Source organism: Peromyscus maniculatus, chromosome 8, assembly GCF_049852395.1.
Source record: "Peromyscus maniculatus bairdii isolate BWxNUB_F1_BW_parent chromosome 8, HU_Pman_BW_mat_3.1, whole genome shotgun sequence".
Taxonomy (NCBI): domain Eukaryota; kingdom Metazoa; phylum Chordata; class Mammalia; order Rodentia; family Cricetidae; genus Peromyscus; species Peromyscus maniculatus.
This window is the reverse complement of record NC_134859.1, coordinates 107,938,246-107,952,554: the sequence shown is the minus strand read 5'-3', so window position 1 is coordinate 107,952,554 and position 14,309 is coordinate 107,938,246. Positions and strand designations below refer to the sequence as shown.

At 55.7% G+C, this 14,309-nt stretch overlaps 1 protein-coding gene and 1 long non-coding RNA gene across 7 annotated transcripts in view; both read right to left on the bottom strand.

Annotated features, from left to right (window-relative positions):
* The window catches only part of Baiap2 (BAR/IMD domain containing adaptor protein 2), a 71,069-nt gene extending 63,662 nt beyond the window's left edge, over window positions 1–7,407 (bottom strand). For 4 of the 6 annotated variants that reach the window (XM_076543895.1, XM_016006243.3, XM_006987707.4 and 1 more), the window contains exon 1: window positions 7,151–7,325. In XM_076543895.1, the coding sequence (XP_076400010.1) occupies window positions 7,151–7,204 (54 nt within the window). In that variant the 5' untranslated portion in view covers window positions 7,205–7,325. Of the gene's footprint in view, window positions 1–7,150 lie in introns of all 6 variants that reach the window. The other 2 variants (XM_006987706.4, XM_016006241.3) reach the window with 2 other exon arrangements.
* A 2,383-nt stretch (window positions 7,408–9,790) lies between these two features.
* On the bottom strand, window positions 9,791–14,082 carry LOC121831561 (uncharacterized). The gene is made up of 3 exons (XR_013042004.1): window positions 13,945–14,082; window positions 12,607–12,722; window positions 9,791–9,903 (listed from the first exon to the last, which is right to left on the bottom strand). It is a non-coding gene; the product is annotated as an uncharacterized LOC121831561 (long non-coding RNA).
* Between the last annotated feature and the right edge of the window lie 227 nt (window positions 14,083–14,309).

Genomic DNA, 14,309 nt, shown 5'->3' with positions numbered 1-14,309 from the left:
TTTCAGGCTACAAACCACTAAAAGATCACGAAGAGGGTGAGGAGACCCAGCTGCTGCGGGAAACCAGAAAAGTACCAGCAACAAAAATGATAGCACCTTGGACGCTTGAAAGACAATCCCAGAGACACCCCAAAAGTATTATCAATACCCCTAAATGTTCAGGAGTGAGTGTTGGGGATACTCAGATGCTGACATCCCTGAGCTAAAATGCAGCTCAAAAGGATCTGATTTCAAATGCAAGTAAGTTTTGGAAAAATCCTAACATTTAAAAAAAACTACTATTTATACCCCATCTGTTTTTTTTTTTTTTTTTTGAGACAGGGTCTCACTCTGTAACCTGTCTGACTTGGGACTCATTGTGTAGCTCAGACTGGCCTCAAACTCACAGGAATTCTCCTGCGTTGGCCTCCCAAGAGCTGGGATTATAGGCATGAACCACTGTGTCCAGCCCCTCCACCCCCACCCCCGGCACTGTGTGAAACACTGGAGTCTAGAGCATGCTAGAAAAATGCTCTACCTCTGAGCTTTATACTCAGCCCCTACCTAAATAATCCTAAAAGAATGGCTGCAGTGCCCATGTGGTGACCCATGCCTGGGGAGGCAAAGGCAGGAGGATCTCTATGAGTTCCAGGCCAGGCAGAACTATAGACTGAGACCCTGTCTCAAAAACACACATTTGGGGCTGGAAAGATGGCTCAGAGGTTAAGAGCTTGTGCTTAAGAGCACTTCTAGAGGTCCTGAGTTCAATTCCCAGCAACCACATGGTGGCTCACAACCATCTATAATGAGATCCGGTGTCCTCTTCTGGCCAGAACATTGTATACATAATAAATAAATAAATCTTAAAAACAAAACAAACCAACCAACAAAACAAAACAACACACACACACACACACACACACACACCACTGCAGTAAACAGAAAATCAAAATCCCAAGCCAGAGGAAAGCTTTCTCACTTCCTCCGGGGTCTCTTGTATCTGGACCAGAGGTATTCTCTGTAGAACTTCTCACACCCTCTTCCACCAGAGGGACCAGGATCCAGGGCTTTCACCTCCGGCTAGGACACCAAGATTGGCTTCACCAGGCCCTGGAGTATCCAGGGACCCTAGGATTATCCCTGTGTTCATGTCACAGCCTAGGTCACACAGCTCAGGTTAAGTGGGGAAAAGGGCCAGCAAGGCTTTCGGCTGCTGGTGTCCAAGTCCAAGGACCAGACACTGTTTTACGGCAGCCTACTCTGGAGTAGGCAGAGAAGACCCTAGCGAGGGCTGGAAGGCAGAGGGTAGCCCAGGAAGCTGGGTGTCAGGTCCTACCAGCAGGGAGAAAGGGGTTCCTGTCAATGCTGGCAGCAGCTCATCTGCAGGATGCGCCCACACAGACAAAGCCTGGGCCTGCCCCAGGTTTTCAAGGTGACTCCTTGGAAACCATCAGCTAATGTCCCACCTCTTCACTCTCTCCATGCCACCGTGGCCACTCTTGTCCCTTCCCGCCCTCTACTTTCTTTCTCTCTGGCAAGGGACCAACCTCACGGGACTCCAGGGCCCAGCAGGACAAAGCTCTTGCTGCTAATGTTCTGACCTGCTTTGCCAGCCACACACCTGGGCCATCACCCCCAGGGAAACGGCACATGCTGGGCCAGTGCTCCTCAGGCCAAGGGCTACAGAGCAGTCCCTGAGTGTGGACAGATGGCAGTTCCAATGTCACCTCTTCAGAACCTAGAAATAAAAATCACTCAGACCCAACCGCTGTTGGGTTCCCATCAGAAGCTAGCCACTGTTCCAGGCTCTGGGGATATATCGGAGAGATAAGTCACCTGGTCACAGGGCCAAATGGGTTCTGAGTTTTCAAGCCTGGGCTTTGGGAGTGCACGGCATGTGCAGGACGGATTCATGAGCAGTTCAGACTGGCCAGGCCAGCCGCCCCCTGGGCCTGCAGTCTGAAGCTTCCTCGTATGTGTTCAGGGATGCAGCTGTGCCCCTCGACCTCCCCACCACCCCAGGCTGAGGCTCCTCAAGTCACCATGCAGCTGTACTTGCACAATTGGGCTTGGGATGACTCAGAGCAGGGGGTGGCAGGGAGCTGGAGGAAGGTGCCAATGGTCCACGCCCGTCAGTAATTATTCCAGGCACAGGCAGGGATCACAACACAGCGCAGTGTAACGCTGTGTTAAATGGGGTAAGCTGATAGTCGCTCAGTTGCCCTGAGCACAGGTCTTTCAGGGGAGTGCAGCTTCTCTACCTTGAGGCCTTAAGAGAGCCCTAGACCAGTCCAGGAAGGCAGCATGGGAGGCCCTGGCCAGGAGCACTGGGGACTGAGGTAGAGTACAGGAATCAGCTCTAGTCAGCAGCAATCAACTGTCCGGGTGTTGGCACAATGACAGCCACAGGCAATGCTAGTCCAGGATATTTAGCACAGAGGGGACACGAGGGGCTAAGTGAAGACACGGTCCCCTGCTCCTGCAGTGACACCTAGCTGTCTCGTGTAGGGCTCACATTCACTCACCGAGAAGATGGACTGCCCCTTGGCCTCCCTGTGGCTTGCCTCCTCATGCTCCTCCTCAAGCTAGGCCCTCCCTTGCAAGATCCTTTCCCTGTGCCAAAGGGTAGGATGCAGACCTGAGGGCCTGGCCCTTCAGAAGCTGCAACCCAAGAACACAATGGCAGCAAGACTTCAGCTCCTAGCAGCACACATCCACCTCCCTCCTACCGACAAAAACTGGGGGCCGCATCAGCCTTGACTGTGACCTCAGGGCCAGCTTGTCAGTCAGTGTGTACAGTAAGCCAACCTCCCCGCAGACTTACACTCCAGGAAAGACCCACCACACAGCAGGACCAGGCAAGCACTCTTCCAAACCAGCCTGGACACAAAAATGACCATGCCCTAGAGCCCCAGGTGCCACTGGAATATCATGGCCACCTCCAATAGCAAACACCAACTGCATGCAACAATGAACTAGGCACTATATAAGCTAACACTCTTGATGACCTACAGGACAAGGCCTGGGGACATGGGCTGCAGAGCTGGTCAACTCAGAGGTCAGCATGACAAACAAGATGCCTTTTGTTGCCCTGGCTGATCTACAAAGGAGACAAGATCTGAACTGCCATCCCTAAAATGCTGTGGTGGACAAGGACAGTAACACATGGAGGAAGTGCTCAAAAGTCAGGCCCAGACAGGTCCGTCCACTCAGTGAGAGCAGAGCCAGCCTCCCTACCGACAGGCCGGACCCGGAAGTACCTATAATACACGTGTGCACATAGAAAAGAACACAGCACGGTGGCCTCTCTCCTCTCAGCAGACACACACTGCCAGTTAGTGTCTGAGAAACTCCCCTTCACTGTCTGTCACTACCCAGGCCACCCTTCTTAAAACAAGGGACGAGTATCACTTTGGTTTAGCAGAGAGGTTATGGTCCCACACTTCCAGTTTCCCAAAACATCCTCCCAGAGAAGTGGGAGGGATGTAGGAGGAATGGCGGGGGGGGGGGGATCCTCCCTGCCAGACTTGACCAATCATAATACAGTGTTCAGCTCAACGGCTACAGCATGGCCAGGCCAGCTTTCTGCCAATACCACAGTGTGAGGAAGGTGACCAGGTAGCCACTGGGAACAATCCCACCCATGTTGCTCCAAGACCTGGATCCACAATTCCATGAGCAACTTCTGCCGGGCTGCATGGAGAACGGTAGTGCTGTTCTTGAAGAAGCAATTGCCGCCCTCAAGGGTCAAGGGGTTACCCAGGATCCAGGGCTTCTCATGGACTACAATCTTTGAGAAACCGCTCAACTCAGCTAGGCATAGAGGTACAAGCCTATAATCCTAGCACTTGGAAGGTGGAGGCAGGAGAATTAGGAGTTCAAGGTCATCTTCAGCTACATAGTGAGGTTGAGGCAGGCCTAGCCTACCTGAAACCCTGTCTCAGAAAACCAATAATAACAACAAATATCCCTACTTGAGCAGAGCGGTGGTGGCGCATGCCTTTAATCCCAGCACTCGGGAGGCAGAGGCAGGCGGATCTCTGTGAGTTCGAGGCCTGCCTGGTCTACAAATCGAGTTCCAGGAAAGGCGCAAAGCTACACAGAAAAACCCTCTGGGGGGGTGGGGGACGACGACATGGGACGGGACCCTACTTGAGCTGTTGAGATGGCCCAGCAGGTAAGGGTGCTTGCCACCAAGCTGACAGTCAGAGTTCAACCAAAACCCATTTAGCAGGAGAGACACATAGTCTCATAAGTTGTCCTCTAATCACCATATGGGAGCTGTGGCACAGGAATGAGCACGTGCGTGCGTGAGACCCTGTCTTGAAACAACAACAAATTAGCTGACCTGACCCTCTCTTCTCATACCAGCAGGGGCTCATCAAGCTGCTCAAGAAGTCACTTCTGTATACTCAGAGGGACCCAAAAGGCTGTGAGGCTTTAGCCTGACTTATTCTGAAGACCATGCTCACTTTTTCACCCGGGCAGTAGACCCTGCCTCCAGGAATCTATGCCCAACCCAGGTGCCACCCAGGAGGACACCAGTCAGACTCTAGTTTCTGTTGCCTGTGCATTGTGGGGGTGGGGGTTTTCTTTGCCTACGGCTCCCCTTCTCTGCAGGGCCCAAAGGCCTGCGGATAAGCTCCTGGTGAACGTCATGAAGCTGTCCTGTTTTTCTTGCCTTCATCTTTCATGAAATTCCCCGAGGACACAGCTCCCAAGGGAACTGAGCCACCAGGAAAGAGGTCAAAGACTGCGTTCTTCCAGGAGGAAAATCAAAACTGTACATTTTATTCTTGAATTCTTAATCAGCAGGGCCAAGGACAAGCATTTTTCTTTGCCAAGGCAAACAGCACTCAGAACTGCAGCTGAAGTGATGCAAGGGCCAAAGCAAACAGCGGAGCTGCATGGCGGGTGACACTGAACAGAGCCACAGCCCAGCCTTCCCAAGAGGTACAGCCCCTAGTAGGGAGTCAGCCACCACATGTCCCAGGAGAAGACAACATGGCAGACTGGCTGCGCCAGCCTCGAGCTGCACACTGGTGGCTCTGGCTCTCCCCTGATTGTGCCTCTGTGTGGGCTGGGTATCTCTTGGCCCACATGCCAAGGCTGCCCGACCTGTACTAGCGCCACCACACACTGTGGACTCCTTAGTGACAAAATACAAAATGAGAACTGAGCACAGGAGTCAAAGACTCAGTTCTTAGGCCCCCAGAGGGTACAAGCGCCCCCTGCCTACACTGCAGGAAAGTCCTTCAGACATCTGCAGCCTACCTGTGTCCAACACCTCAAAAGCTGACGAAGATCTCATCACCACACGTTCACCCGGAGGAAGCGCCAACCACTGCCCCAAACAGTAAACGACCCACATGGAGTCCACCGTGGGCCCCCAGCCTGCTGGCCTGCAGCCGCTGCTGGACGGCCCCAAGTGCCAAGAGTTTTTCTGCCACTGACAGAGCTCTGACTTTGGACATGCAGATGAGTTACAGCAGCATGTGGGTGAAGCCTGGAGCTGTAAGTGCAGGCTGACTGCCCAGGCATGAGCTTTATTAAGGAGGACTGTGGGATTCTCCAGAGCAAAAGCTACTCCTCACACCCTGCATGATTCTCGACAGGGAAGTTCCTGTTTAATGGTTTCAGTGAAGAAGCAGGAAAAATGGGGAAGTTTGGAAAGACTGTGACCATTACGTCTCTCCCATCCCCTGCAGTAAGGAGCAAACTGTAATGGAACTAATGACTAATAATTTAATAAACCTCCCTCCCCTGACAGCATGTGCTTCCACAGAACAACAGGAGGGAAACGTACACCATGGAGTCCATGGACGGGAAACATAAAAACCTAAAGGCTGTTCCGAATCCTGCTTGCCGGCAGCTCGGACATGGCTGGGGAGCTCCTTCAGCCCCTCCACCCACCTTCAGGATTCCTCCAGACCCAGGTAACTACAACTTTAAAGCCTTTATTAAACAATGAATTAAAGTATAATCTGCCCCCTGGACTCCAGCTGAAACCTAAGGGCCACCCTAGAAGCTTCCATCTGCTGCCGGCAGCGGAGTGAGCACAGCAAGAAGGTTTCACAAGCCACTGCCTAGAAAGGCGCAGCCATGGTTGGTTCATACAAACAGAAACTGTTGCTCTAGAGAGAGCACAATCTCGTTCAGCCGTGAACCAGCAAGTCCGTGTAAAAAACCAGTGACTCTAATCACAAGCCTTTTCCTTAACCTTCAGACACAGTTTTGAAATAAAGCATAGCTTTGTAAAGAGGACTGCCATGGACCGGTCAGGGCAGGGATTTCTCTCTTGAGAAAAAAAAAAAATGTCACTGGGAACTGCAGTGGGCCTGGTGCCATCAGGGAGCCCCAGGCTGTGTCACTGGAGGTGGGGGCCAGGACTACGAGAACCCATCCTGAAGACACGGGGAATGCCCGTCCATCTGTACCCAAGGCACAGACATGACATGACAGCAGGGAGCTTGCAGAGGGGGCTGGAAGAGGGCTCTGCAGTTCTTCCATGAGAAACTGTCATTTCACAGATGAGGATGTGAATGCGACTCTTAACACATATCAGAAGCAAAAGCAGGCGCGTCAGCCTCCTACACAATTAGTCTTCTCCCTCTGCGGTTACATAAGATGATGGATTATCTGTCCACCCATCCAACCTGCCCGCGCTCGACCTCCCACTTCGGGCCACGTCCATTAACACCCGTAAAGGAGTTGTGGAAAGGGAAAGCCTGTTGAGGAGAAAGTGCCCAGAGGCTGGCATAACAGCGCCTAGAAGAGCCCTACAGTGCCACCGCGCCAAGCAAGCGCAGGGCGACCGACCGCTGCAGTCTGCAACCCCCACGCCGCCCCCGCTCCCTGTTCCCCTCACTTCAGGGTGCAGCGGACAGACTAGGTGGCAGAGCACAGCCCAGGCCCCGCACCGCTCGGTCCCTCCGGACGCCAGGGCAGACGGGCGTGCTGAGGGAGCGCGCGGGGGCTGAGCGCCGTCGGGGTGGGGGCGCCCACTCGTGCTCGGGGACTGCGCGGGCCGCGGCGGGCGTAAGGACCCTGGGCGGGCGCGGCCACCTGTGACCAACCAAAGATCGGCCCACCACACCCGCAGTCCGGGAGCCGGTGCCCTGCTCGGGCCTGAAGACTCAGGGGCGCACTCGGGGCCGCGCTGGAAACTCACCTTGTAGACATTTTCCGTGAGCCGGTGCATCTCCTCCGAGCGTGAAAGCGACATGGTCCTGGGTCCCGGCTACACCACAGACCAGAGAAGGGGCACGGGCGACGGTGAGGAAGGCGACAGCCGCAGCAACAGGAAAAGGCGCGCAGACCAGGACTACAGAGCGCGGCGCCCGGCGGCCGCAGCCTTTATAGTCGCTGAAGGCCCCACCCCATAAAGACCCCGCCCCCGGGCCCCGCCCCCGCCGCGCCCGGATCACCGCCCCCGGCTGTCCGCCCCCGCCCAACCCAGCCGCTGCTAGGCAACCGCCAGGCCCGCTCCTGCGCCGTTCTTCCCATTGGTGAGTTTCGGAGGCGGGGGCGAAGGGCGGGGATAGAGGCGGGACTCGGAGGCCGGCTGCGGGCAGCGATTGGCCGGCCGCTGGGAGGCGGAGGCGAGGCGCGCGCTGAGGCCCCGGAGCCGCCTGAGGGGGCCGGAGCGACAGCCGGGCTGGGGGCGGAAAGCGGGGGCGGGGTGGCGCAGGAAGAGCAAGCGCGGGGTGTGGGCGGCGCGGGGGACACCGGCGCTAGCGCGCGTGGAGGCGGCGCTCGGGAGGCAAGCGGTACGGGCTGCAGGCCCTCGAGGGTCCCGCAGGAGTGCGCCGGTGGCTCCCGCGCTATTGCAGGTGAGTCGGCGAGGCGTGCGTCGACCCCGACGGTCTTCCGGAAGGGAGGACTCCCGGGGCGGGAGTGGGTGGAGACGGAGGAGGGTGCTGAGCTAGAGGGAGGACCCTGAACCCTGGAGGGCAGGCTCGGGACAGGGTGGGCCATGGGGCGGGCCCTGGAGGTGGGCAGACGCTGGACGGAGGGTGGAGGGGTAGAGGTAGGCGGTTGGGTTTGGGATTCTGGGAAGAGGAGCCAGGAGAGGCGCGCGTGGGGCGTGGAGAGAATCCTCGGGGGTGGTGCGGTAGGGAACGGGGTGGAAAGCTCCGGGGGAGGAGCCTCCCCGCACAGCTTGGAGCTGCCCCGCGGCTGGTGGTTTAAGGACCGTACCGTGTAAGGCTTGGCTGAGGAAACTGACCAGGTTGGCGCACGGGGTTCCAGCACAGTTCCTTTGGAGAAATATTTACATAAATTAGACGAACATAGAGGAATTATTTGCTTTACATTGTAAAACACCAGAGCTGAATGTTTCCTTTTAATTAAACATAACACTGCAGCATCCGCTTCCTGGACAGCTGGTCACTCCGCTCCTTCAACAACCCGGCGGACGGACGCAGATCCGTGGCGCGGCTGTCAGAACTGAACTCAGACGGGTTCCTGTTCCCTTTGCTACATGTGTAAGAAGCAAAGGGAGGGATTTAGAAAGCACAGGACAGAGATTTGGTTTCCTGTTCTTTCAGCCACTGGCCCTGTGTCCTCTTTTCTTTTCTTTTTTAATTGTCTGTGTGATTTTAGTGTGTATCCCTGTGTTTCTGCTCTCTTGGGTTCTTTTGGTTACAAGTGACCGAAAGCCAGCTTAAACTGGCTGTCAGATAGGGGCCTTTATTGACTGATGCCACTGGTTGGTCAGCTTCCCTCTCCCTCCCTGTTCCTGCTGATCTAGACCAGCATGGCATAGTGTGCCGGCTCAACCCTCCTGCCACACATTGATCCCTTACTGATCTGAAGGCCAGCTGGGAACTGGTGCACAGGGAGAGAGGCAGCCCCTCACTCTTGCCCCCAGAAGATCGGGGGCCACAGAGGAGAATGAGAGGTGGACATTGGCAGCAAAAACAGGAGATCTCTCTGGGAGCCCGGGAAGTGGCTCCCCCGGGAAAATTCCCATGGCCTGGGCCACTCCCCTTCTGCAACAACCCAAGGCACTTTCCTGGGCCTGCCTACCCACAGTCACCCTGTTTCTGTCCCCGGAGCACACTCAGCATGGTGACAGACTCAAGCCAGCTGGCTTCCTGGCAGCCTCAGGCCTGTCCATGTGGCAAGAGGTTGGACATCTGCAGCAGAAGCCCACAGTGGGAAGAGGGGTGTCAGGACACCCGGGTGGAAGTGGACCTACATCCTGCCTGCAGCTCAGGGCACTGTGACCGATGGCTGGCACAAACGGGACTACTTTGGGAGTGGGGCGGGGACAGGAAAGAGACAGTCAGGACCTGTCTTTACGTCCAGCCTACAAGGACTTGTTCCTTTCAGCTCTCTGGTGGGTGATCCTAGCCTGCGTCCATATTTCAGCGGCATTCCCTGAAGCCTTTTTGACCCAGGCAGCAGCTCCTTTAATAGTAAGAACACCGACAGCCAGAGTTCAGGTTCCTGGGTGGGTAGGCACTGAGTGAGCTGGGCATCCACAGATCAGCCAAGACACTGGCTCCATGTGTGGAGTTAGTTATGAGGCCACACTTTCCCTGACTCCTTTCTTCCAAAGCCCATTACAAACCTCATCTTACACCTTTTCCCATGACATTGGTGGCCAAGGACTCTGCTTAGGTCCTAAAGGTTCGGCAGCCTGGTAGCTAGGAAACGGTGGCCCATGTGTGGGCTTACACCCACTTCCGTCCACCAGGGGCGGAGGAAACCATTGTCTTTGGCTCTTCCTGCATCTTCCCAGGAGAAATAGTGAGAAGTGCCACCCAGGGTGGCGACTGCCGGCCAACATACCCTCCCGGACCTACCGGCTGCCTCTGCTCTTCTTGTACTGTGCTGAGGTGGGAATGGGGCTCACTAGTCCAAGCTCTGGGATGGACGGGAGCAGGTTTCAGTGAATGGGCAGCTCTGGGAGAGTCTCTGGAAGCACAGACAGACAGACCAATGTCCACATGCTGCTTGCTTTCCTCCCTTGGGACTGTCGGTCTTCCCGGAGTAGCGATCTGCAGCCCTCCAGCCATAATCCACGTGTCCACTCCCCTGAGCACTAGCCTTCCATTCTCTGCATGGGTAATGCTGAGCCCAGGGTCCACGGCAGGAATAACCTCTGATCCACAGTGCTGCAGGTCACTGGTTCAGGGTGGGCAGCAGTAGAGACGGGCTGGGGGTGGGGAGCGCCCGTGTGTATGTCTCCACAAGCTTATTTTTAGTTGCGTTATATAAGTGGCTTCATCTCGGCGTCATGTAGGAAGGGGGGGGTCTCAGATTTAATTACAGGATGACAGCCTTTGCATTTCAAGCAAGCTGTTCTCCTGGCAAGGCAGGCACACGGATTGGGAGTCTTTGCTCAGCAGAAGCTGCCCTTCGGGAAGTGACCCCCAGCAGACTGTCACCCCACCTTCACCTCCATCCTCAGCCACTTTGCTGAGCTCGGCTTAAGAGGGTAGCCATTATCTAAGGTCTCCAAGTTGGTGGGAGAGCTGTGCCTGTTAAGGGAGAGCTCTCCACCACCCACCCCACCCCACCCCACCCCACCCGGCAGCTTTTCTTCTCTCCAGGGGAAGGCTTCTGTTTTCATTCCCAGACTCAAGCTTTTGTAATAGGTAACCAGAAAGTTCTAGTAGGAGGGACCGAAAGGCACAGGAGCCTCTGGGCCTTCGGGAAAACCCTGCCTTTTCCCTCCTGCTTCACCCTGGTCGCCCATGTTGACTGCTTCACCCTGGTCGCCCATGTTGACTGCTTGGCAGGTGCCTGCGCCAGGCCAGAGGGCAGAAGCATTCTTGGGGGGGGGGCGTACTGCTCTGGTTTCAGGACACTCTGAATGGCTAGCCAGCTCAGTGGCTAGAACAGCAAGAATGTGCTGGGAACTCCAGGTGGAAGGCTCGTTCCTATCGGCAGGAAGTCTATTTCAGCTGCCATCAGCCACTTGGGTTTCGTCTGGCCTTCAAGGCATAGCCTGCCACACTGGAGGGGGACAGGTTGAGACCTGACCTTGGCAGGCTCAGGGTGCAGTGTGAGGAGAAGGCCCGGGTGTAAGGAAGCCAGTCGAGTAACCAGTCAGTTTGCAAGGTAGGGCGACACTATGTGGCTCTGGGCAGGTCCCCTAGCCTCCCTGAGCCCCCAGAGCAGAGATTAGGGTGTGCTGAGCAGTGTTGGGAGGGGTTGGGGAATGTGGAGCCATGTGGAAGATCCACCACACTTTAGAGGCTGGCACTGCCCTGAACAGAGCACCTTCCTCCTCAGTTTTCCCTCCCAAGCCTAGCAGAGACAGTACGGTAGACCCCTGACCCCTGACCCTGACCAGTGTTCCGCATGCTGCCGTGTCCCCCATCATGACTGAAGGCAGAGAGACTGCAGCCCAGGGGAGCCTGAGGAGACAGGAAGACTGAACGTCCCCTGGAGGCCTGCTGGGTCCTGGACAGGAAGAGGACACTGGAATCTGGAGAATTCTGAATGAACTGTGGGCTTTAGTTAATGATATGTCAGCACTGGCTCCTGAACCGTAGTAAATGCATCCCACTAAGGCAACACACTAACTACAGTAGCTGGGGGTGGACACAGGGCCAGACTCAGGATGTCTGAGGCCTGGGCTTGGTCCCTGGTACCACTCCAAGGAAGAAAAAAAGAGAAGGACGTGGAGTATCTTTGCTCTGAATGAGGAAATGTAGAGCAAAGGACCTTGCGGGGCCCTGGGCTACAGGTCAGAGGGTGCTGGGAGCTGGCCCTGGATAGGGCCCATCTTGCCTTGCTAGCTAGCCCTGAAGTCTGTGGAGCAGTTCATCTCTCTTGCTCTCCCGGATGTTGGTGCTCCCCTCCTTCCTCCCAGACTGCACCTCAGCTTTACTCCTAACCTGACTGATTCAGAGCTTGCTTCTCCTTAGCCGCCACGTGTGTCCTGCTTCCTGCTGGAGGAGGCAGATCAGCCCTGCACACCTGGCTGGAAAGAAGGGACCAGGCAGGGCACTCGCCTGGTGGATGGGGGTGTGAGCATGGTCTTTTGGTTTTCCAGAATGTTACCTGACCCTGCCTCTGTCTGCTCAGACTGTGACCTCCCACAGAGCCTCCCCTGCAGGCAGGCCCAGGAAGGCAGAGCCTTTCTGCCAAGGGTAGAGATGTGGGAAATGTGCCCTCCCGTCGTGCCCTGTCGCCCTGGTATGGGGGTAGCTTCCCCAGCAACCCTCCCCCTTATGTAATCTGCACATCACATCGGCATGACTCCAGGTGCCTGTGGGAGGCAGCGCGGGGGTGAGCGCAGGGGCGCAAACAAGCCTCGAAGTTTCCTTGGGTGCTTCTCCTCTTGTTACATTTCAGCGTCATTCTGCGTCTGCCAGCTCGGTCACCCACTTGCCTATTAGAATACATTAACTGACAATGCAGACTTAAATAACTTGGGCAGGTGACAGGCTGCAGTGGAGCCCTCTGCACCGAACCCTTGTGCAGCTGCAGCCTGCAGTCCAAGCGTACACAAGACCAGGCTTAAGAGTGCTGGGATACGGGTGCCCCTGGCAACATGGAAAGCACACCCCATGTCAGGCACGCACGCCCCTTCCTCCTGTGCATACCCAGCTTGTGGTGGGGTTGTGCCATCAGTGGGTGAGTAAGAAAACTGAAAAAGTGGTATACCTGTCGTCAGAGCGAGACCACTCCGTGAAGACAGCGCTAGCAGCAGCAGCAGCCTAGCACAGGCAGACCTGGCTGTGCCCGCCTGCTCCATAGGCCAGAGTGGTCCCTTGTCTTCCCTGGGGAAAGGTGAAAGCCAAACCTTGCTTCCTGCTCATTGCACTGATTCGCTTATCCCCAAACAAAACATCCCCTTTGTTTTTCTTATTGCTCTGCCTCTTAAATTAAGTTGCCTCGAACAGGTCTAAAGGTGTTTTCCGGTTGTGGCAGAGGAAATTGTTTTCCAGACCCTGAAGTCAAAAGACACCCAACCCCGAGCCCCGGTGTGTTCCTCCAGGTCCTTCCCCACTGCACCGCCGCCGTCCCCAGCTGGTCCTGCCAGAGTGAGAAGCCCAGACATGTACACGCTGCTTCTCATGCTCACAGATGGCTTCCCTGCCCAGGGCTGGCTGCTGCTAATTTCGGCTGCTGGAGGCTCCGTGTGTGCTCTCTCTTTTTTTAATTCCATGTTTATTTAAAGCTAGATTTTGAAGTCTTGTCTTCAACTCTGAAATCTGAAATTTTCTTGCAGCAGAGCCCCCCCCCCCCCACACACACACACACAGAGGACACAGAGTGTAGGGAGGCTTGAACAACTGGCCAGGGCCCCTCACAGCAACCCTGTTGCTGTTGCGTCAGCTCAGGAGATCCCTTGAACATGCTTGGTGTTTCCATGTAAACGGGGAAGCCGTGTGGAGTGTCTGATCAGAGGCCAGAGGCTCCCCTGCCGCCTGGTGCTGCAGGAGGAGCGGACTGGGACAGCGGTGACTCATCTTACCCACAGCCCTGCAGCAGAGCCTGGGGTGGCCCAGGTATCTAGGACCAGTGCCAATCCCCCAGTCGTCTCTCGGGCTTTCAGAGCTCCCCTTACCCATGAAAGCCACCTACAGGCTCTTCCTGCTTTCTGGGACATCAAGTCCACCTAGAAGGGCTCTTCCTGGTTAGGGTTCAGTAGAGGATGCGAGTCCCGCTGGCTGGTATGTTGACACAACACTGTCCTGCTCTCAGGCAGACACTGCCCATGTCTTATCTACCCAGTGTCATGATACACACAGTGGAACTCTGCCCTGACTCTGGGACCTAGAAGACTAACCCTGGCATGGTGCATGCTTTAGAGACAGATGAACCCATTGCATGACACACAGACAGCTACCCTGAAATGTGCTAGAAGGGCTTTGGTGAAAAAGGAACACTCTTGAGGGAACTGGTCAAGGGCTGAGGTGGCACCAGCTCCAGGAGGAAGGTGTGCACCTAGGGAAGCCACAGGGAGCTCTAAGACATTGGCCAAGTTCCCGTACCCACCTCTGCCTCTTCGCCACCAGGCCAAGAGAGGAAAGGGTGCTGCTTTCACCCAGAGCCATCTGCAGACCCTGCCAGGGAGTTTCTAACAGGACCGTGTGAAGGCCTGGGGTGGTGTTCCTGGCACGTCTGGTCAGGAGGACTGTGAGACAGACACTGCCGGGGTGTGGAGCTTGGGAATGTCCTGTCTCCAGCAGGCTCGATTCTTCTCTCAGGGTCGGAGACAGAGCTCTAAGAGGATTGTAGAAAACTGGCTGTTGCCTGTCCGGATGAAAGGAATACTCTGTCCCTGCCAGTATGGCTCTAAAAGGATATGCGTGACATTTCACCCCCTGTCCACCCAAAGGTCGGCTGTACGACCTTTCCAA